The sequence below is a fragment of the Schistocerca gregaria genome, chromosome 4 (genome assembly GCF_023897955.1).
Source record: "Schistocerca gregaria isolate iqSchGreg1 chromosome 4, iqSchGreg1.2, whole genome shotgun sequence".
NCBI classification, from domain to species: domain Eukaryota; kingdom Metazoa; phylum Arthropoda; class Insecta; order Orthoptera; family Acrididae; genus Schistocerca; species Schistocerca gregaria.
The window spans coordinates 498399108-498423579 of record NC_064923.1 but is presented as its reverse complement, the minus strand read 5'-3'; the positions used below and the strand labels follow the sequence as shown (position 1 = coordinate 498423579).

The following is a 24472-nucleotide window of genomic DNA, read 5'->3' as shown; positions in this document are numbered from 1 at the left end:
GTATCAGGAAGTCGTTTCTGAAAGTATTTGTTTGGAGTGTAGCCATGTATGGAAGTGAAACATGGACGATAACTAGTTTGGACAAGAAGAGAATAGAAGCTTTCGAAATGTGGTGCTACAGAAGAATACTGAAGATAAGGTGGATAGATCACGTAACTAATGAGGAGGTATTGAATAGGATTGGGGAGAAGAGAAGTTTGTGGCACAACTTGACTAGAAGAAGGGATCGGTTGGTAGGACATGTTTTGAGGCATCAAGGGATCACAAATTTAGCATTGGAGGGCAGCGTGGAGGGTAAAAATCGTAGAGGGAGACCGAGAGATGAGTACACTAAGCAGATTCAGAAGGATGTAGGTTGCAGTAGGTACTGGGAGATGAAGCAGCTTGCACAGGATAGAGTAGCATGGAGAGCTGCATCAAACCAGTCTCAGGACTGAAGACAACAACAACAACAACCCAAAAATTCTGCAGTGAATATAAATAATGGACAGGGAAGTGGTGAAGGGGAGAGAGGATCAAGAGCTGGGTGAGAGAGGGTTAGCACGAGACAATGATATGGATAATGCACCACTGACTGCTTGACTTAGGTAGGGAGAGGTATTTGAGTGTTCCACACACTGGTTTAGGGAGTGCGGCACTGGTAAAATAGGAGATTTAACAATGTGAAATGTGAAATTGGAGCAATAACAGAGTGGTTAAAGTCCTTCAACTTATAAGCATGACTACAATTGAGGAGAGGGGCTCACAGTGAAGTAGTATCTTTTTCAAAACTGGTTGCTAGGAACGAGAGGGAATGATGAAGTGTATAAAGGAGTGGTGATTCAGGCCAGGAAGATTGCAGAACCAAAGAATGTGCAGTAGGAACTGGTCCCAACTGTGTAGCTCAGACTTGCTGGTGTTGGGAGAAAAAGAAATGAGGGGTGGCAGGGGAGGGAGGAATCATACTGGCACAGGATATTTTTGTAACTGATCACAATGTGTTCAGCACTATAGATGCATGGCCAATGGATGGTCAAATCAGTCCTCAATGACAGTTTGTAACATGTCATTAATAGTGACTGACAGCTAGTTGGTGTCTGTTCACACATAAAAGGTTGTGCCATAGTTAAAGGGGATTTCATGTATGACATGGCTGTTTTCATAGATGACCTTGTATTTGATAATGAATTTAGTATTGTTCTTGTAGCTTTTAGGGTACTCAATGGATCGGTTAATAGTACTCTTCCAAAAAATTCAAAAAAACTGTCCAGCTAAGGAACAGAAACAAACAGCAAAAAGTAAAAATATTGCATTATTAAGAAATACAAAAATAATTTAAATCAGAAAATAAAATAAAAATATAACTAAAATATACTAACTTTATTGCATAGTAGTTAGAATCTGTGTAAGAGGGGGAATCTGTGTAAGAGGGGGCGGGGACTACTTCCTATCAGTTTGGGTCTAAGATTTGTTCCCCTGATGTAATTTTATGAAGCACTTGACATTGATAGTGTCACCACCCAAAATAGAGACCATATATCACCAGCTAAATTACTTGAAGCTACTTGGTCATCATCTAAACCCCCATTCAATCAAAATGAGATAACACTGATAGTGGTGATCAACATTCTAATGCCTCTTCTTAACAGAAGAGGAAGCTGTGGCTGTAGGACCATACCTTGAACTGAGGGATTTTAGAATTACCTCATTTGGATACAGGTAGACATACACCACTGCTGAGTGGTCAGTTTCAGCAGGCGAAGTATATTTCCTTTTGCTGCCATGGCACACTCTTTCCATAACTTTATTTCTTACCGAGGACACCATCGAATTCAAGCAAATAGTACATTTCGTTATCAGACTTCCCTCACAATCCTCTCTAGCTGCTGCAACTATAGCTTCTGGCACTCAGCAGAATGACAAATATTTATGCTGTTATTGGAGAGAAATGAGGATGCCCTGAGCAAACATTTATGCTGGGCACATTTACAAGATAGTTTGGAGAGCACTAAGAGAATTAAAACAGGCAAAACATTCAGCGCATGAGGACACATGTAATTCTCTTAGATTTTAAAGACAAAGCAGACTACCACGCTTCCTGCTACTACAGAACATTCAGTTACATGTTTAAGAGAAAGATGCCAATAGAAGCAATCTGCTGTACTTGCCTTCTCATATGAGATGTTTAAAAATTATAATGGGTCTACTGATTAACTGAAGTGCCTGCTAACTCCAACTCTATGGAAGAACCCTCACTTTCACTATACTTTATTCCAGCACAATCTGCTCCACCTGGATCTATACTGACTTTGTGGCTTGCAGATGATTACTGCACACACTCTCTGTTATTGTGTGAGAAACTATGAAAAATTCATGAGACCTTGTGCCCAATTTATCTTCAAAAGTTGCTTTTGGGTAGCTGGATGAAGCTTGCTGGTTTCTGCACATACAGTAAGGGTAGGGCTTCTTTTATACGTTCCAGCTGAAAGTCTGTTGGGTCCACGATGTACTGCATTCGGGATTTTGAAATAAGAATATCAGACCATCCACAGAATCAACAATCACAATCTAGTCAGACCTGGTGAAATGTTTAGTAAAATTCTATTAAACCTAACATTTCAGTACCCCACGTCTACCAGTGTGATCAGAAATTTCTAACTGTTGTGGAAATTGAATATGATGACCATATCTCACAACTGTGGCAATTAATATTTGCGAAATGGGGCTGAAATTGACGGAGACTGCTTTCTCAGTGTAAAACAAAGCTTATCATGTGACCCATTTATCTAACTTCTGAAAAGTTAACTGTAATTACCGAGTTGTCACTGTGGGTCCGGGGGAGAACAATATATCATTAAATCGTTTGCAAATTATGAGCTCGCCAACAGTCTTCTTTGCTGTGCTGGTTATGCTGTTAATAGCAACAGCTAACATGGTGCTGATTGACATTTTGCTCTCTGGGCCATGAAGGACCCTAGTGCAGTTTTGTAGGTTTGGTGGAAAATGGCACACCACTATGGGTGAAGAGGGTAGTAGTAATGGGAAATAGCTCTTATTTCAAGGCATGATGAAAGGTGGTTGAAAATCTGTCTGAGAATGTAGATCAGCTGCTCCATTACAGGCTGATACATGGTTGGTTAGAGTGAGAATTATGCATCAGAGAGGTTATTGCATCCTAGACCTGTTTGTGCAGCAGCTTTGAGAATTATGCCTACTGTGAAGACTTTGGCGAGTTATTTACAACACCCTGAGAGGATTACCACCACTGCAGATGCACTATTCATTGGTGAATAGATTTTACAAAAAAGTCTGTTGGTGGTTTTGGTATGGATAAAGGTTTCGTGGCGTGATCAGACAAACAGAGATTAATGTTCACTCAACCTGTTTAACTCGAGACAGATCTTCTCCCTAAATAGAACAAAGCACTGACAAGGGAACATTCTGAGGTCTCAATAAACGATCTCGATGAAAACTGGTGGGTGTGAGCGGGGGCTAAATAGTGCAATACACATTTTTTTTTCTTTGTGCCCAATTTCACTTCTAAGTGGTAACCCACCCCAAAGGGAAATTTGGCATTTTAGGTTTAGAGGGAACATCTTCAAAATAATGATATATAAAAATTGTTTTCATATAAAGTTCATATGTAATTAATGTTCTCGAAAACTGTATAATCAACTTTTGCAGTAATCTGAAATTCTCCAAAATACCCCTGCATCAGTTATTTGTTTTAAGTTTTAAATTATTATTGGCAGTTTGGCTTTACTTGCCTGAGACTGTAGTCGTGTGTGTATGACACAATTACTTTGTGTGTGTGTGTGTGTGTGTGTGTGTGTGTGTGTGTGTGTGTGTGTGTGGGGTCTATTTTTGGCGACTGTTTTACTGGCTGAAAGCTTAATTTGTGACAGTCTTTTTGTTGAGCCTATCTGCAACTCAGCATCTTTATTTATGGTGAGTAGCAACTTTCCTTTTCATAATATTGTTACATTCCATCCTGGATTTTCCATTGTTTGATTAATTTTATATTTTTAGTTGTTTATTTATTTAGTTTACTGTTTCAAGTACATGTGTTCCATTAATTGAAAATAATAGGTACCAATAACTCATTATTATGATAGAAAACAATCACAGTAATGATCATCTGTAAAGCAATGTTTAATTTTTTTTAACATCACGCAGGTACAATGAACAAAATTTCTTCACATAATACACACAACAGAGAACACAATATAAAACGAAATTCAGCAGGATTTCAAATTGTCATGGGTGATTATCTAAATATCCTGATTTGTATCAGGCATATTTCAGCTTGTCGAAGAGAACTGATTATGTACTAATGACTGCAACATGATTACATGGTTTCTCAAGTGCAGATTGACATCATTTAACAGAACTAGATCTGAAAGCCTTCTCGCAAAATTCTTCCAACATAGAAAGCTGATACATCCCACAGTTGTATGTGTACTGTTGAACCTTTGGGATCACCAGATGAACAAATTCCTTGGCCTCAGGTATGATGCTCTCAAAAATAGACACATTTTTTCCTAACTGGGAAAAAAAAATATCTTTCAAATATATTTTGACATGGCCAGTCGTTTGTTTACCAGATTTTGATTCTCTCACAAAGACATTTGGGGCTTCAAAAAACGACTCTAGAATTTTCAGTCCAAAACCACTACCATTAGTTTCTTTTAAATCTGAAAATGCAGGTGGCCAGTGAATAAAAAAAGAATATTTTGAGCATTGTACCTGAGGATAAAAATTAACTGGTGATCTCAAAGGGCTTGACACCACAGGTACAGTTGTGGAATGTATACAGCTTTTGATGTTGGAAGAACTTGGTGAGATTTTCAGATATAGTTCTGTTGAATAAGCATGATGTCAATCTCCGTTTGAGAAACAATACAATCAAGCTGCAGTCACTAGTACAAAATCAACTCTCTTCGCCAAGGCTTACTAATGTACTGAAATATGCCCGATACAAATCAGGATATTTAGAGGATCACCAGCAACAATTTGATCTTCTACTGACTTTTTTTATAATGTTTTCTCTGTTGTGCATATTACATGAAGAAAGTTCATTAAGTTTAATGTGTATGGTGTAAAAGAACCAATGTTTTAAGCATTTCCTTACAGATTATCATTATTGAAATTATTTTCTATCATAATAATGACTTGTATATTACTTCCAATCAACAAAAGCATGTATGTGATACGGTATTTGCAAAAAACAAAGAAAACATGAATGTAATATGTGAAATAACAATTTAAAACATAAACAAATATAAGTAAAAACATAATTAAAATACTCTGACAGCAGAATGTGCATAGTTTATTTTCCAAAAATGAAGCAGTTTCATTACACAGTGTTGTATGTGGCTTCAAGCTTCTCTAATTTATGTTTTAATAGAAGTTTTCAATTTTCAAAATTAATTAATGGTGGTGGGGTACGTTGTAAAATTTCAAACAATTAAAAAAGTTGATTTTACAGTTTTCAAGAGCATTAATTACGTAGCAACTTTTGTATGAAAAAACATTTTTTATAATCGTTTCGGGTATTCCTTCTAAACCTAAAATGCCTAATTACTCTTCGGGGTGTGTTTTACTGCTTTAAAGTGAAATTGGGCACAAATTAAAGATGTGCATTGCACTATTTAATCCCTTCCACAAACCTGCATGCGTCATCAAGGTAGTTTACTGACACTTGGGAATGCTCCCTTGTGACTGCAAGTGCTTATTTACGCGCTCTAAAGTCCAATGCAAGTCCTAAGTATATATATTGTGTTCAAGCCTTCAATCCATCAACTGTATGGTCGTCTGCCTGTTCTACGGTTTGATTCAATTATGTAGATGGAAACTGATAAGCACATAATATGAGTGTTAAATCAATTATATGAATTACAAAAATAGTAAGAGAGATAGCTGAGACCTTGAAAGCTCTCAAACAGATACGGCACATGCTCACGAAATTGCTAAGGCAGTTATTTAAACTACTTTTTTTCCAGTTACTTCTACAATCTTCATGAATGCTCATATGAATGCTACCATTCTAAGAGGTGCAACAAAATGACAAGTTCTTTGTCAGTCCTACATTACTGTAATTCTGTTTTTCTAAACTAGCAAATAAGGGTAACTGAAACGGCTTCTGCACGACAGTTGTGATCAGCTATTAGTTTAAGCTCTGCACTATGAGGTTCCATTTGCTCTGCAACTGCCAGCCACACTTATTCTTAATCCTTTGATTATGTATAGGAGGTAAACAACATGCTTACTACATATCTCATCACCCAAGGATTACTTTTTATGTGCAAGAGATTGTTCACACTTAAATTCTCCTATAGATTAGCGCAACCATATTTCTTTCTCCGTTGTACCTGAAGTCTCCAATAACTGTTCCCATAATTGGTTCAGTTCTCTATAATGTTACTGAAGCTTCACATTAGAACATAATTTGTTTGAGCAATGTTTTTCATTAAGACAGTTAAAATATATTCTCAGACATGGGATTTCATACGGAACTGCTGTCCTGTTTATGTACTTCCCACATGAAAGGTGTGCCTTTAACAGCATGTTACATGAAGTATTATAAAATGTCTGTAGCTAAACAGAACCTTCTGTTCACCAGGAATAATGGGTTCAACTTGCTGATGCAGCAAATTATCAGTACTAATAACTAAAGCACTTCAAAGATCACAAGCTTTCCCAATGGTTTCAATGTTTATTTAGTTGTTATGATACTTGACCTGCTCATGTTACTCTTATGTCAGAACAAAAGAATGCTAATGAATCTCATTATGTCTGATTGACAGATAAAACTCATTATCAGCCAGAGTCCTATTTAAATGGTAAAGTGAGTTGCAGATCCTGAAGAAGAGTCCACAGAAAAGACTTGAGTACTTTTTCCAAAGGCTTTGGCTGCAGATGTGAAATATCAGGGGCATATTATAACAGGACAAAAGCTGTAGCATACTTTTACAAGCCTGCACAGAATACTCGGATACGCCTGTTGGCGCATTATACTTTGAACATTCCGCCAATGGCATCTGTGTGGGCCGGCCACCAGGGGCCACCTGTAGTGAGCCACTTGACTTGTACACAGGATCCAGCATCTGCCAACCCAGCTAATAGAACCATCCTCTTTCTAAGTACAGTGCAGTAGGCACTCGCTCACATATTATGTTTATATTTATTGACACTAACTGCTTGTATCAGTACCTGGATGGTTTCTTTCTTCGTGTCTTGTTCTCAACTGTTGCGTGCTTCTATGAGGAAGATGAATAAACTTTGGTTCACTGTGGCAATGCTGTTGTTTGTATCTTACAATATAAATGATGATGAATGTGGTGTTCGCTTCCGTGAGTTCAGTCTATCGGTTGTTTCTTCAGTTCTTCTGTCCATGGAGGCAGTGCTTCAATCCCTCCTCAAGCAACAGCTGCTATCCTGAACTTGTTGGCCACACTGAGTATGTAGGCTTCCTCATCATTTGTGTACCCACTGTCGTTTCCTCTTATGACATTGTACCCAAAGCCTGGATACTTCTTTCTTGGCTTTCTCTTTAGATCTACCAGTTGTTGTACCAGTTAGCCTCTCTCCAGAAACTAGCATCATTTTTGTTTGGAGAAATGTGTTAAGTTGTTGTCAAGTTATCACTGTAAATGCACAGATGTCACTGCAACATTTGTAGTAGTTCATCGTCGTCATATACAGTACCACCAGAACTACAGGCTTTGGGCAGCCGAGCTCCACGCCTTCAATCGCAACTGTCAATTTGTTACTGATGCTTATCATGATTCCTATGCTGATTCTATGGCCCATGACGCTATAGCTCAGTTGACTCCCGAGCATGTGGTGTGTCAAGTGCAAGAATTCATCTTTGCTGAAATGTTAAATATTGCTCAATCTTTTGTGGTATCTCATGCTAGGCATCAGCCAGTTTTCAAGGGAGGGACAACATGGCAGCCGTAAAAATGTGGCCTCCATGCTGCACTGGGTAGCGATATTCCAAGCAACAACCACAGCGAAGGCAGTGTTCCTATCTTGTCCATACCATGTGCAACATGAAATGGCCGTGCTGCATGGCTTGCACCAACATTACAAAAAAATGTGTCCTTCCCAGCCCCTCCTGCAGACATGGACATCAATATTAACTGTGTGTCTCCAGTGTTTGTGAAGCATACAAACAGTTTATTAAAATGCAAGTGATAGGCAAAGCACTCAGACTACAAGTGGACAAGTGTGCAGCCATGACTTTGCTAAACTCACAAACTTATGTGGATTTGGGATCTCTTACGTTGTTTCCAGTTACTCAATGTCTGGTGAGTTACAAAAAGCAGCACATTTCAACTTCGGGGCAATTTCTGGTCCCCATTATATATAAATCTGTGGTTCATTCCTTGGCTATTTGTTAGTGGATGGTGCTGGTACCATAAAACTGTTTGGTCTGGATGTTTTCAGTGCTTGGTTTTTCCATGTCAGATACAGTGCACCTCATTTACGACCAGGTGCCTTACCAGCATTTAAGATTCGCTGTGTTCTGAGTTCTCATCTCTTTTCTTGGATGGGTTAGGTTGTACCACTAATTTTGTGGTCCAGATTACCCTGAAACCTATGGAGCATCCATGCTGCTTCTGTGCTTGCCCTATTCCAATGGCTTTGCGTGATGAAGTGAAATCACAAATGGACAGGCGATGTTCTCAGGGGTCATACAGTCTATTACATTGAGAGTGACCTACCCCCTTATCATCATCATCATCATCATCATCATGAACACTCTCCAGCTCCAGCCTGGGTCTGCCTGGAACATAAGCCCCACCATGTAACCCTGTTTTCTCAACATCTTTCTCTGTTCACTCTTATCCAGTATGCGCTTCTTTTTTGAAAACATTCCTCCTCACCTTTCAGTCATCCTCCCTTTGTCTTTGTCTTGGCCATTTCCTTTGCACCCCCCATTTCTTTTATCTTATTGGGATACATCTTGTTTTCCATTCTCTTTAAGTGTCCACATCATCTTAGCCTTGATGTTTCTATTCTTCTCTGAAGGATTCCTCTATCCTTTCATTCCTCATCCTATCTATCCTTGTTACTCGTAACCTACTTCTGAGGAACTTCATTTCACATGCCTGAAATCTGCTTTAATCTCTTTTCTTTATTACTCACATTTAAAATGTGGTTGTTAAAAAACCAACTGGCCAGCTTCAGCTTTGAGGCAACATTGAAGTTTCAGTTAGTGCTCAATCTATCACTGACACTTACCCTTTGCCCTGTCCAGATGAGTTATAAGCTAAACTTGGCGTGTGCCAGTTTTTCTCCAAAACTGATTTATCTGAAGCCTACTTACAGGCTCTTTTGGATTAAGAGTCTAAAAGGCTGCTTGTGATTGTTTCTCATAGTATTATACACATACCAATTTAACTGCAATGTGAAATTTTATCTTTGGGTAGCTTTCTGGAGGCAGGCTGTCAAATTGGGCTGGTAGTATTACAAAAGTACAAATGTAAGCGAAAAAGGAAGAAACAAGTTGCAAGTTAGAATTTCTGGTGTCTACTCAGCAGCAAGAACAAAGGTGATTAAGTCATGTTCGGTATGACAGCAGCTTTTAAGGCAGCTAAATCATTTTGTTTGTGAAATCTGAAAAATGTTGACAACACAATACCTGAACAGTTACTTGCCGTTAATGACGACAAGAGTGTTTGTCCAATATGAATAGAGTGAAAGGAGAAGTTAGATACTTGATAGTCTTACAATTTCACCATTGTTTAGGAGTGCCGACAGAAACTAGAGGGAACTACCCAACAGGTTTGCAAGAAGCCAGAGTGAGGGAGCACATAATGACATCAAAGTACTGTGATGAAAACTTGGAGAAAAGCATAAAATTAATGGAATAGCCATGTTACACAGCAAACATAAAGAAACTCATTATGTGTTAGAATCGACAGTTGTGCCACATGTTTACTACACTGGTATCTTCTGATGCTAGCACCAGTGCTGCTCAAACAAGGCTTCAGTTTTAGGGCAGAAAACGGCCTTGGATTGAAAAAACCACCTCTGGTAACAAAGTTTAAATATATATTGTCTAGATGTTTATTTTACTTTTGTTAACTTGGGTGAACTCATGATTTAATTAGAAACATATTAAAGATAAAGTATGTAGTACTCTGATAGATATTAAGTGTACTGTTGACAAAAACTGATTCACCAATCAAACCATTCCAAAGTGAAGTGGACTATCATTTAACATGTATTAAAATGTTAACATTAAAGAATGGATTATATTTTTCTTGAATGCCATTAAAGATGATAAAGTGATTCTCGTTACTTTTTTTTGGGGGGGGGGAGGGGGGGGGGGGAGGTTGGGTGGGATGGAGTGGAATGCAAGTCTTCAATTAACATAAAGAATACCTTGTGCAGATGTTCCCGATTTTTAAATATATGGGCCTGGTACAACACTATTTTGCATGTTTGCCCCATAAGATTTGGATACCTATTGATACACACTTAGTTCTCAAATTGATATGGGTGGATCAATTTATAAAAACCACAGTAAATGGAGATCAGCTGGACTAGTTTCTCCCATGTGCAAGTCCAGAGCCACCTTGCTTGGTCATGAATTCAGTGTGAATTGTTAGTGTGATGACTTAGTTGCTTTACAGATTGCTTCACTTAAAAAATCAACTCCTATACAACCACATCTGCCTGGTGGATGCTACAAAACTAGCGCCATATCTGAGATTTTCCACCTGGGTCACCACACACCATACCACAGCCACCAGTTTTATATTTTAAGGTGCTAATTATGGGAATAAGTGAAAGTTTAAAAAATCGTTCAGTATATGTATTTCTTGTTTCATTTGTTAACTTTGGTGCACAACTTTTTTTTTAGTACTCTTACCGCTCTGGCCTGGGAAGAAGTAGAACTGGAAATTGCTGATGCAGCAGATATTCCCACAACTTTCTCCAACTGGGAAATTATTTCCAGCTTCCTCTGATGAAGAGCTGCTAAGCTCTTGGATGTGACTTTCTATACACAAAAAAATGAGATATTATATTAATGAATTTCAAAATTGCTATCACCTATCCCCCCTCACACAGGTAAACAACAAGTTGTTGTAATACACAATGGATAAGAACAGTTGTATTCATACAAACAAATAACGGAAGCAGATCTAAGAATGCCCTGTGCAATACAATACAACATACTTGGGGCACCCTAGATGTACTATTTCCATTTTATTCTGCAGAAGATAGGGCCACTGGTTGATTTTACACAAGGACAAATAACATCAACAGGTCATTATATGTCTCCAAAATTAGGAATAGATAAAACTGAAGGGCATAATTGATGTGTGGCATTCACAGGAGCTTTGATGATGAAGAATAAGCTTGACACAGTGGAATATACAGTAAAAGAGAAACCACAGACACGGGAACTCTTTTAGTACCTAACATTTACAGGAGTGACATTGGTGAACAGATAATAACCATCTCGATAACTGTCACCAAGCTAACCCCTAAATTGCTACATAACAAAATTCACACAATTTATGTTTCAATATTTGACCCAATATTTTTCATATATACTATTTAACATGTAGCAGCAGAATGACAGACATATGCGCAAGTTATAAGATTCACCAGCCTTTTTACTCGTAAAGGTTAGGAAATATTCAGGATAATAGCAGAATTTGAAAGGGTTAGAAAACTAAGGATTTCACATCAGACATCACTGGAAGGTGTGAAAACTGAAAAATTACTACATAAAATAAACAGAACACGACAATAATGGAAATAACTAACAACAAATGAAAAATAAGTACATGGTACCACTTACCTGCAGATTACTGATGGGTGGTGTGTAGGCAAAGTTATGAAAGCACACATTTATTTGTTGGTACCATACAAACACTGATGTGAAAAGGGAGTGAACCTCGAAAGACAACCTGATTTTCTTGTCATTTACATGTGCTTATGTATCACTCATCATTTATCTGCAGGTGAGTAATAGTCTGACCTCATTTTTCATTTTGCAGTTGTTAAAAGGAGAACAAATAATAAATGAACAATTTATGTTTAAAGGGAGGGGACAGTAAGTTGGTCCTGTGAAGCTAAGTATCAGGTTAGGGGGGAAAAAGGGGGATGAATTGCCCACAGGGTACAATGGAAACTAGGGTAAGAGGGATAAAAATAGAAAGAGACAACATAACAAAGAATACAACAGGAAGCAGAATGTAACTTCTGGGTTGCAGGGACAAAGCATATTAAATGAAGAGCAGATTTCCACATGTGAAGTAATGAAGTACTTACGCTGGAAGGAAGAAATGAAATACTGACCCATATCATCCCCATCATTTGCCCTTATTTTCATTGTCTTTCCAGATTCTGCACATCTTGCCACTCCACCAAGAGTTAGTAATGGGAGAGTGTGCATAACATTCCACTTGAAGTGATGCTCCAACCATTCAGCCACCACTGTTTGCTTGCCAATTAAGCTGCCAGTCAGAATATGTGGATGAAACAAGCTTATTGTACTAAATATTACTGCACCATAACAGTAGGATAGTACTGGAGTGATTTGCTGCTTTCTCCCATGACCAGTAAGTCAGTATTTCACATGTAAGAAACTACTCTTCAAAATTTTTTAAGACTCCTACCTTCTTTCAACTTCTCCTAATTTTGACACCTCCCTTCAAGTCTCTCTTCTTTCCACCAATCCATCTTGTTCATTTGCATCTATGCACTTATTTTACTCAATTATTCCATTTTCGTATTCCATCTCTTCTACATTGACTGTATAGTATTTCATTTGTCTAGTTTTTGTTGTATATTGTTTTCTTCCATGTCACTTGTCTTTTATTTATTTCTGACTTAGTGAGTCTCTTCTACAGTCCTAATTTTCCGCTGCAGTCATCAGCAGCACTACTAACATTAACTTTACTGCTTTTAGTCTCAAAATTCTTACCCCCACCCCATCAGAGGCTGCATAAGCTTTTTTATTTTGCTACTAAAAATTAGTTTTCCTTCAGCCTCTTCTTTGTTTTCTGTCAGCTGAGAGAATTTTGTGAACATAAGCCAATGAATCTGATAACTTTTGTATGGGTTATTGGTCTGCTGCCACGTGGTTGTCAGATTTTTCTTTCAATATTTAACTGTATTTTAACTATAGATTTTTTTTCTTTGTATTTCTCTACATGGCAGCTAACAAACTAAATGAAGACTGTACATGCATGCTATATGTAGTACATTCATATGTTATTGGTAGGCTGTGGTGAATAAATTGGAATGGAATGGGCTTTGGCCTCAAAAATGGAACCATCCAGAATTTTATTCTCATTCCTCTGGCAACCAATTGTAGTGACTTAATGACTGGCCCATTTTACTCCCCTAATAGATGAAGAGATAAGCAATGTGACAGTTTATCACTAATGATGTCATCTAAACAATGTGAGTGTGTAATTGAAGCAACAACTATCACAAGACATTTGCAATGGGCAAGAAAGGATAAATCAGTTGAATGACTAGGGATATTTACTGATTTGATTCCCAAGAATGAAAATTGTAGGCAAGTAGATGAATAAGTAAGCTGCCACCGGCATATTTTTGACAACTGATACAGGAAAAAACACTGATAGGAGTTGCAAATCATCCTCACTTTTCCATTAATCTGGATACCTTTGAAGATTCAGGAAAAACGAGAAGAGCAAAATATGCAGGACGGCTTCATGAGAAAACGTACATCACTTACATCTCATGTTCAAGAAAGACTTAATAGCAGATAATAACAGCAGAAAGTAACAACTGAAAATGTGTGTTGGAATTCAGAATCCAGCAGCATACAATACACATAATTTTCAACTTTCATTGGATTATTGCATAAACAAATGGAAGGGAGTAAGTGATGAAGTGCGACTGAAGTGTAAAGTTACATGTGTAACAAAAACAACGTGAACATGGAAGGTTAAGAAAGCAAAACTTTGGCAGTATGAAATAAATGAATAGCTGGTCTTGTTAAGTGTCACAGATCAGTACTTCGTGGCCACCAAGAAGGTATCACACATCTAAATGAACACAGCATGCTCTTGATATAGCACCTGATACTTTTCACCTTGAACTTTTTCATAATCCATCTCAACATGACCTCTTTGGTACATATAACTTCAATGATCTATTTGGAAATACCTGATACTCTGTTATTCCTAAAACGTGCCGAACAAATTCTAAATTTCACCTGTCTCCATTCATCAAAATAATTCTTTTTTGCTACCTTGATGGAATAAACAATTACTGTAAGAGTATGTACATGACAATTGGAAATAAAGTGTTTCATGCATTAATCTTTTTTTTCCATTAGCGAGTAATGTATTTTGCAACAATAGGGTGACGCACCTACAAATCATTCACCTTGATTCAGACACCTTTCCTGAGAATGGTAGGCTTTGAAACTGAATTTACTGATTTTTATTGTTAGCCTACAAAATTAAAACATCACCGAGAGAGAGAGAGAGAGAGAGAGAGAGAGAGAGAGAGAGAGAGAGAGAGAGAGAGAGAGAGAGAGAGAGAGCAGGCTCCAAACATCATTATTCGCATTTGCACATAAACAGTGGAACATTCTTACCCATTAACCTAACACCTGTACATTAGCACTTACATACCAAGATTACAAGCCGAAAGTTTTTCCCTTTAACCAATAAATGAATTCATTTTCTTCACTCACTAAGATAACACAGCTTACAATCATAATTTCTTGACAGTTTGTGTTATAACATTCCATGTGTATTACCCGTCAACAATATAGGAGGCTTCTTCAAGTGTTTCAGTACCATCTCTGGTTAAGTGAAATAAGTCAGCAACACTCCAGAAATTTTTGACTTTCCATCAACTATGGCATATTTCATTATGACTACAACATCTGTCTGATGGCCCCCCTACTATCTATTGATGTCTTATTAGTAGCACAATACATGTACCCAAGGATACTGAAACTAAACCCATGATATCTACTACCAAAACAGAAAAAAGGGGTAACCTTTTAACAGGAATAAACAATCAGACAAATTATCTACACTGGTAACATGCATGGCACTGATGAACAATGCATATTATGAAAAGGATAGTTGCTACTCACCATATAGCGGTGATGCTGTCACAGATAGGCAGAACAAAAAGACTGTCAGCAAGTAAGCTTTGGGCCAAAAAGGCCTTCATCGGAGGTAGGCGAGACGAGGCAAGAGAGAGAGAGAGAGAGAGAGAGAGAGAGAGAGAGAGAGAGAGAGAGAGAGAGAGACGGACGCATGCACATGATCTCACACGCACGCACACAGCCATAGTCTCTGGCTGCCAAGACCAGCCAGAGACTGTAATTTTCTCTCTCTCTCTGTGTGTGTGTGTGTGTGTGTGTGTGTGTGGTTCTTTTCGTATTTGTCCACTATATGGTGAATAGCAACTATCCTTCTCATAATATGTCATTATTCCATCCTGAATTTTCCACTGTTGCGGAATTTGTTTTGATACGACTCTGGTACAAATCCTCACCTACCCTCCTACACTGTTGTTACTGTGATACAAATTAATAATGCTGGTTTTGTGTCTGTGGGTGGGATGGGGTAGGGGGGAATTTCATCCCTATCTTTCAATTTAGCAAGACTAATAGGAGGCAGTCCCGTGCTAGCTTCTTCATTGTTGGTCTGTTTCTTCTGATGCAAGTAAAATGTGCATTCATTTATCGTTTTAGATTGTGTACCTGTTTTTCTCCATATTTTAATTAAGAGATCCAACAAATGTAGCACTGACAATGAAGAGCCAAAACAATTATGACCACCAGCTTAATAGCTAGTTTGTCCAGCATTGGAATGAAGTGCATCACTCATTCTGTATATCAGGGATCCAATAGCTTGCTGGTAGGTTTGTGGAGGTATGTGGCATTAGGTGTCTACGTATAGGTCATGTAATTAGTGTAAATAATGGGCCACTGACTTGCATAAGCAGTGATGACACTTGATAGAAACCCAGATGGGTTCCATAGGATTTACATCAGCCATATTTAGTTGCCAAGACATCCACATGAGTTCACTATAACGCTCCTCAAACCACTGTGGCAGTTCTGGTTCTGAGACACAAACAATTATATTACTGAAAGACCACATCGCCAATGGGGAAGACATCAAGCATGAAGGGATGCATGTTGTGCGCAGCTTTCAGCGTGTCTTCGATTACTACCACATTCCCACGCAAACACAGAAAAGTCTACCATGGCATGATACAGTTCCCACCAGCCTGCTGCCATTCACCTCAATGAATGTTTGTGGACACGACCTTTGACATAGTATAGCAAAAATATCACACAACTGGAAAGCCGATATGTTTCATTGATTGATGGTTGTATCCAGATGGTCCCATGTCCACTGCAGTCATAATTGACGATATTGGTGGGTCGAAATGTCAACATGTAGGGGTGATCTGCTGCGGAGCTCCATGTTCAATAATGTGTGATGAACAGTGAGCTCTAAAACACTTGTGCAAGCACCAGCATTATGCTCTTTTGGTAGAGATGCCACATATCACAGTCTATCCTACTTTACCAAGAAGACAAGCGCCTAAATCCCACGTTCAGAAGAGTCATGGACGTCAAATCATGGTGGGCAGTTCTCATAATAATGTTTCGGCTCATTGATGTATAAGAATGCAAGCCATGTAAGTAAAATCCATTGTTACGTTATGTTGAGCAGTTTTGTACACTCCTGGAAATTGAAATAAGAACACCTTGAATTCATTGTCCCAGGAAGCGGAAACTTTATTGACACATTCCTGGGGTCAGATACATCACATGATCACACTGACAGAACCACAGGCACATAGACACAGGCAACAGAGCATGCACAATGTCGGCACTAGTACAGTGTATATCCACCTTTCGCAGGAATGCAGGCTGCTATTCTCCCATGGAGACGATCGTAGAGATGCTGGATGTAGTCCTGTGGAACGGCTTGCCATGCCATTTCCACATGGCGCCTCAGTTGCACCAGCGTTCGTGCTGGACGTGCAGACTGCGTGAGACGACGCTTCATCCAGTCCCAAACATGCTCAATGGGGGACAGATCCGGAGATCTTGCTGGCCAGGGTAGTTGACTTACACCTTCTAGAGCACGTTGGGTGGCACGGGATACATGCGGATGTGCATTGTCCTGTTGGAACAGCAAGTTCCCTTGCCGGTCTAGGAATGGTAGAACGATGGGTTCGATGATGGTTTGGATGTACCGTGCACTATTCAGTGTCCCCTCGACGATCACCAGAGGTGTACGGCCAGTGTAGGAGATCGCTCCCCACACCATGATGCCGGGTGTTGGCCCTGTGTGCCTCGGTCGTATGCAGTCCTGATTGTGGCGCTCACCTGCACGGCGCCAAACACGCATACGACCATCATTGGCACCAAGGCAGAAGCGACTCTCATCGCTGAAGACGACACGTCTCCATTCGTCCCTCCATTCATGCCTGTCGTGACACCACTGGAGGCGGGCTGCACGATGTTGGGGCGTGAGCGGAAGACGGCCTAACGGTGTGCGGGACCGTAGCCCAGCTTCATGGAGACGGTTGCGAATGGTCCTCGCCGATACCCCAGGAGCAACAGTGTCCCTAATTTGCTGGGAAGTGGCGGTGTGGTCCCCTACGGCACTGCGTAGGATCCTACGATCTTGGCGTGCATCCGTGCGTCGCTGCGGTCCGGTCCCAGGTCGACGGGCACGTGCACCTTCCGCCGACCACTGGCGACAACATCGATGTACTGTGGAGACCTCACGCCCCACGTGTTGAGCAATTCGGCGGTACGTCCACCCGGCCTCCCGCATGTCCACTATACGCACTCGCTCAAAGTCCGTCAACTGCACATACGGTTCACGTCCACGCTGTCGCGGCATGCTACCAGTGTTAAAGACTGCGATGGAGCTCCGTATGCCATGGCAAACTTGCTGACACTGACGGCAGCGGTGCACAAATGCTGCGCAGCTAGCGCCATTCGACGGCCAACACCGCGGTTCCTGGTGTGTCTGCTGTGCCGTGCGTGTGATCATTGCTTGTACAGCCCTCTCGCAGGGGCCGGAGCAAGTATGGTGGGTCTGACACACAGGTGTCAATGTGTTCTTTTTTCCATTTCCAGGAGTGTATTTCAGTTTGTGGTCTTTATATATACAGAAGGTGCACTATTGTTCCTAATCACCTTCCAGATAATGTTCAATTTTTTCACAGGGGCAAAATTTGTCAGAGCTGCTCTGGACCAGTTCTTCATCTGAGGAAAGTTCAGAAAGCAAGATGCCATTTCTGTTACTCGAGACTGCTACCAGAGTAAGAATGGGCACTACACAAAAATAACAAGCATTTAATGAGCTGGAACGACCATTAATCTATTACATGATTTCTTGTACTGTACACGTTAGAGCTTGCCTCTAGTAAATTTTCCGTTTACTTCAGTGATATACTGATGGTCAGCATTGCTATGTTTACTAGCATGCACATTATGAAGTTTCATGAGTACTTTCACACAGACATCAAGACAAACATAGCAAGGACTTCTGGGTCTTCTGATGAGTGCACCTCTCAGGGCTTCTTACAATTCCAAAGATTTGCAGGATGCAGATGTGTATGGTGTAATTCCAATTTCATGTAATGCTGTATACAAGGTTCACAAATTTCAGTATAATATAAGTATTTGAAACTTTGCAGTCTTGGAGAAAGTATGAGAGCAAAGTAACTAGATCAGTTTTATAAAAAACTTCCTCTTGATAATATGCACTGAATAAATAAAATTAAAAAATGACAATAAGTTTTTTCCTTTGTTGAGCTCCAATTTTAATATGTTATGAATGCATATTTGAAATAAAAGATAAAGGTTACATGGGAACTTATTCAAGAAAAATACAATTCTGCCTGACCAACAGCAGCTGTAATTTAAAGAGCCTATTTTGCTTCACATAACATATAACGGGAGTAAGGGCACTGGTGTTAAATCCTGGCTGGACCATGGAATATTTCAGTCTGCTTTTAACTCAGCCTTCACCTCTCAATAATGTGAAGATTTACCACAGATGACATGTATTCAGATTCCATGTTGCAGGTCTACTTTCCCTAGGAGGAGTACTGGGGCGTGTTAGGTCCCATTCAAATGAAAGATTTGCACTAGACTGTTAAACCACATGGAATAATAATAATAATAATAATAATAATAATAATACTCATTCCTGTTAAATAATGTAATACTCGCCCTAAATGATTGAAAGAGTAGCAATGATGCAAAAATAAAAGACACAAGCTAATGTACCGCAAAACTGTGTGTGTGTGTGATTTGTAAATAAAATGCACACTAAAGTGATTTGAATATCCCATGAAGACAGATCTGAATATAACAATTTCTTTAATTCATGCCATTTTTAAAGAAACCCATGAACCATGTCAGGGGGGAGTGGCATGAGTGTCTTAATGATACAGATGACCGCAACGACAATGGAGGTATCTGTGGGGAGACCACACAATCATACGACTCCTGAAGAGTGGTAGCAGCCTTTTCAGTAGCTGTAGGGTGAGCAGGGCAACAGTCTAGATGACTGACTGAGCTGGCTTTGTAACATAGCCACCCTGGCCTTGCTGTGACGGTACCACAAATGGCTAAAGGTAAGGGGAAGAAACTACAGCCATTTTTTTAACTGGTGGCTTGCAGCTATAATGTGTGGTTTAAAGATGATGGCATCTTCTTGGTTAAAATATTCCAGAAGTAAAATAGCCCCCCAATTCGGATCTATGGGCAGCAACTATTCAGGAGGGTGTCATCATCAAAAACAAAACTGGTATTCTACGAGCTGGAGCATGGAATGTTAAATCTGTTATTCAGGTAAGGGGATTAGAGAATTTGAAAAGGCAAAAGGACAGGCTGAAGTCAGATATAGTGGGAATTAGTGTAGTGTGATGGCAGTAAGAACAGAACTTCTTGTTAGGTGAATACACAGTTATAAATAAAAAATCAAGTAGGGTTAACACAGAAGTAGCCCAGTAATCAATAAGAAAATAGGAACATGGGTAAGGTACAGTGGACAACATACAAAATGCACTGTCATAAGCCACAATGGTCATGAAGCCAACAACCACTATAGTCGTCCAGATTTATATGGCAATCAGCTTTGATAAAGAGATTGAAAGACTGTGTGAGATAAAATAAATTATCACAGATTATTAAGGGGTAGAGAAATTTAACTGGAAAGGGAACTCGAATTTGACAGTAGGGAAAGTAGGACAAGGTAAAATTGTACGATTTAATCATTGCTGCCACTTCGTTTAAGAATCATGAAAGAAAGTTGCATGCTTGGACGAGGCCTGGGAACACTGAAAGGCTTCAGATTGATTATATAATGGTAAGACAGAGATTTCAGAACCAGATTTGAAACTGGAAGACATTTCTAGAGATAGAGGTGGACTCCGACGATAATTTACTGGATATGAACTATAGATTAAAACTGAAGAAACGGCAAAAAGGAAGGGAATTAAGGAGATGAGAGCTGGATACAAGCAAAGAATCAGAGACAGTTGAGAGTTTCAATGAGAGTATTTGGCAACTGCTGACTGAAGCAGGTGAAAGGAATACAGTAGGAGGCGAATGGGTAAAGACAAGGCCTAGTATAAAACTTTGGATAACACAAAAGACATTAAAATTAATTAATGAAATGAGGAAATTTAAAAATGCAGCAAATGAAGCAAGTAAACAGGAGTACACATATCTGACAAATAAGATTGTCGGAAAGAGCAAAATGACTAAGCAGAAATGGTCAGCGGACAAATGCAAGGACAAACACTATTAAATAGGCCTTTGGAGAAAAGACTGTATGAGTTACAAAAGTTTAGATGGCAAGCCAGTACTAAGCAAGCCTGAATGGAATATATAGAGGAGCTCTACAAGGGAGATGAGCTTGAAACCAATATTTTAGAAAGGGACGAGGAAGTGCAGAGAGATGAGGTGGGAGATATAACACTGACATGAATTTGACAGAGCACTGAAAGACCCAAGTCTAAAAAAGTAACCTGAAGTACACGAAATAAAATCAGAATTTTCAAGAGTCCTGTGAGAGGCAGCCATGAAAAACTATTCTACTCAGTGTAACATTTATGCGAAGGAAAGATGCTATTCACCAATATAGTGAAGATGCTGAGTCGCAGATAGGCACAACAAAAATACTCTCATAATTAAAACTTTCGGCCATCAAAGCCTTCGTCAACACTTGACACACACACACACACACACACACACACACACACACACACAACTGTAGCCTCAGGCAACTGAAACCATAAACCACAGGGTGGTTTCAGTTCCTGAGGCTGCAGTCATGTGTGTGTGTGGGGGGGGGGGGGGGGGGGGGGGGGGGGCTCACATGCACCCATGTCTAGTGTTGATGAAAGCCTTAATGGCCAAAAGCTTTAATTGTGAAAGTCTTTTTGTTGTGCCCATCTGCAACTCAGCATCTTCGCTATATGGCGAGTAGCAACTTTCCTCCTCATAATTGTTACATTCCATCCTGGATGTTTCATTGTTTTGTTCTACCCAGTGTGGAAGACATGAGACGGACAAAACACCCTCAGACTTCATGAAGAATGTAATAATTCCAATTTCAAAGAAGTCAGGTGATAATTGGTATTAATATTACCGAACTATTTGTTTCAAACTTCGGAGACCAGCCACTAACAAAAATTTGGGCATAGAAAAACAACCATTTGTGCCACTATTTAAAGTGTTACCGGCATATATGTATTTGATGTTATCTTCAAGAGCAGTACATACTAAAAAAAGGGCCAAGTTTAAAGATTTATTTTTCACATTTACTTCAGTTCTTTGATAGATAAGAAATTTTAAAATAATCATGACAAAGTATAATCATCCTCCCTAGAAGAACGAGCAAGCTGTGTTACTGAGGAATTTTTTCCAACTGAGCTTCCAAAATTTCTTGCTCACTCAACAAACATGATGTATTTGTAGCAGAATTAAAGAAAATCTGTGAAACCTAACAAGTACATCCATGAAATTACATCAACACGATCACATTTGCTCAGCCATTCACAACACCATCTGTTACATTCGATAATGTTTCAATCAAAATAATTCTAGAAATTGACAACAGATGGCAGCACCTGTCGGGGCATAGCAGAAGGCAGCACCAGTCAAGACGTCTGTACATTGTTCTCATATGAAATGCGTCCAGTTTTCGAGCAATAGGTTGCTTGTAAAATTCAGAGTAGGTATTAAAATCCATGGAGAAGAAATAAAAACTTTGAGGTTCACCAATGACATTGTAATTCTGTCAGAGACAGCAAAGGACTTGGAAGAGCAGCTGAACGGAATGGATAGTGTCTTGAAAGGAGGATATAAGATGAACATCAACAAAAGTAAAACGAGGATAATGGAATGCAGTCAAATTAAGGGAATTAGATTAGGAAATGAGGCACTTAATGTAGTAAAGGAGTTTTGCTATTTGGGGAGCAAAATAACTGATGATGGTCGAAGTAGAGAGGATGTAAAATGCAGACTGGCAATGGCAAGGAAAGCATTTCTGAAGAAGCGAAATTTGTTAACATCGAGTATAGATTTAAGAGTCAGGAAGTCGTTTCTGAAAGTATTTGTATGGAGTGTAGCCATGTATGGAAGTGAAACATGGACGATAAATAGTTTGGACAAGAAGAGAATAGAAGCTTTGGAAATGTGGTGCTACAGAAGAATGCTGAAGATTAGATGGGTAGATCACATAACTAATGAATAGGTATTGAATAGAATTGGGGAGAAGAGGAGTTTGTGGCACAACTTGACTAGAAGAAGGGATCGGTTGGTAAGACATGTTCTGAGGCATCAAGGGATCACCAATTTAGTATTGGAAGGCAGCGTGGAGGGTAAAAATCGTAGAGAGAGACCAAGAGATGAATACACTAAACGAATTCAGAAGGATGTAGGTTGCAGTAGGTACTGGCAGATGAAGAAGCTTGCACAGGATAGAGTGGCATGGAGAGCTGCATCAAACCAGTCTCAGGACTGAAGACTGCCACCGCCACCACCACAACAACAACAACAACAAATACAACAATCTTTTGGACACAAAGTTGCAGCTCGAGCTAAGCTTGGGCTTGGTCTCCAAAGTGTTGCAAAATACAGGCATGAATTATTTACAGGACAATGGAAAAACTGGCAGAAGCCAAACTCGGGGAAGATTAGTTTTAGTTTTGGAGAAATGTAAGAACATGCAAGCCAAAACTGATCCTATGATTTATCTTAGAAGATGTGTTAAGGAAAGACAAACCAATACTTGTAGCATTTGTAGACTTAGATAAAGCCTTTGACAGTGCTGACTGGAATAATTGAAATAATTTATGTAGCAGGGATAAAATAGATGAGAGTGAAGGGCTATTTGTGACCTGCAAAGAAACTGGATAGCATTTGTAAGAGTCTTAGGACACATTAGGAAGCCGTAATTGAGAAGGGAAAGAGATAGGGTTGTAACATATCCCTTATGTTACTCAATCTGCACACTGAATAAGCATACAGGAAACTGAGGAGAAATTTGGAGACAGAGAAGAAATAAAAACTATGAGGTTTGCCAATGGCACAGAAACTCTGTCAGAAATGGCACAGGACTTGCAGACCAGTTGAATGGAATCAACTGTCTTGAAAAGAGATTGTAAGATGAACATCTACAAAAGTTAGAATTAGGGCAATGGAAAGTAACTGAATAAAATCAGGTGAAGATGAGGGAATTAGATCAGAAAATGAGACACTAAAAGTAGTGGAGGAGTTTTGCTATTTTGGCAGCAAAATAACTGATGATGGTCCAATTTGTTAACATCAAATATAGATTTAAATGTTAGAAAGTATTTTGGAAAATTGTTTGTATGGAATGTAGCCACATATGAAACATGGACAATAATACAGTTTAGATAAGAGGAGAATATAAGCTTTTGAACTGTGGTAGTACAGAACAATGCTGAAACTTAGATGGGTAGATCATGTAAACTAATGAGGAGGCACTGAATAGAATTGGAGAGAAAAGACATTTGTTAGAAAAAAACTGAAGAGAAGAAGGGATCGGTTGACAGTTTATATTTTGAGACATCAAGTGATCACCAGTTTAGTATTAAAAGGAAGTAAGGGGGGGGGGGGACAGAAATCATAGGGGGAGACCAAGAGATGAATAAAGTAAGCAGTTTCAGAAGGATGAAATAGTTTCTTGGAGATGAAGAAGCTTTCACAGAATACAGAAGCACCAGAGAGATCTGCATCAAATCTGTCTTCGGACTGACGACAACAACAACAATACAGAAACCAGATGGCAGTTACAAGAGTTAAGGGATGTGAAAGGAAAGCAATGGTTGAGAAGTGAGTGAGGCAGCCTATCACCGATGTTATTCAATCTGTACATTGTGCAAGCAGTAAAGGAAACCAAAGAAAAATTTTGAGCAGAAATTAACATCCAGGAAGAAGATATCAAGA

General features: G+C 39.3%; 1 protein-coding gene across 1 annotated transcript in view; it reads right to left on the bottom strand.

Annotated features, from left to right (window-relative positions):
- LOC126267412 (roquin-1) overlaps positions 1–24472 on the bottom strand; it is a 246290-nt gene that overhangs the window by 98596 nt on the left and 123222 nt on the right. The window contains 1 exon segment of the mRNA XM_049972641.1: positions 10865–10993. Within this exon segment, the coding sequence (XP_049828598.1) occupies positions 10865–10993 (129 nt within the window).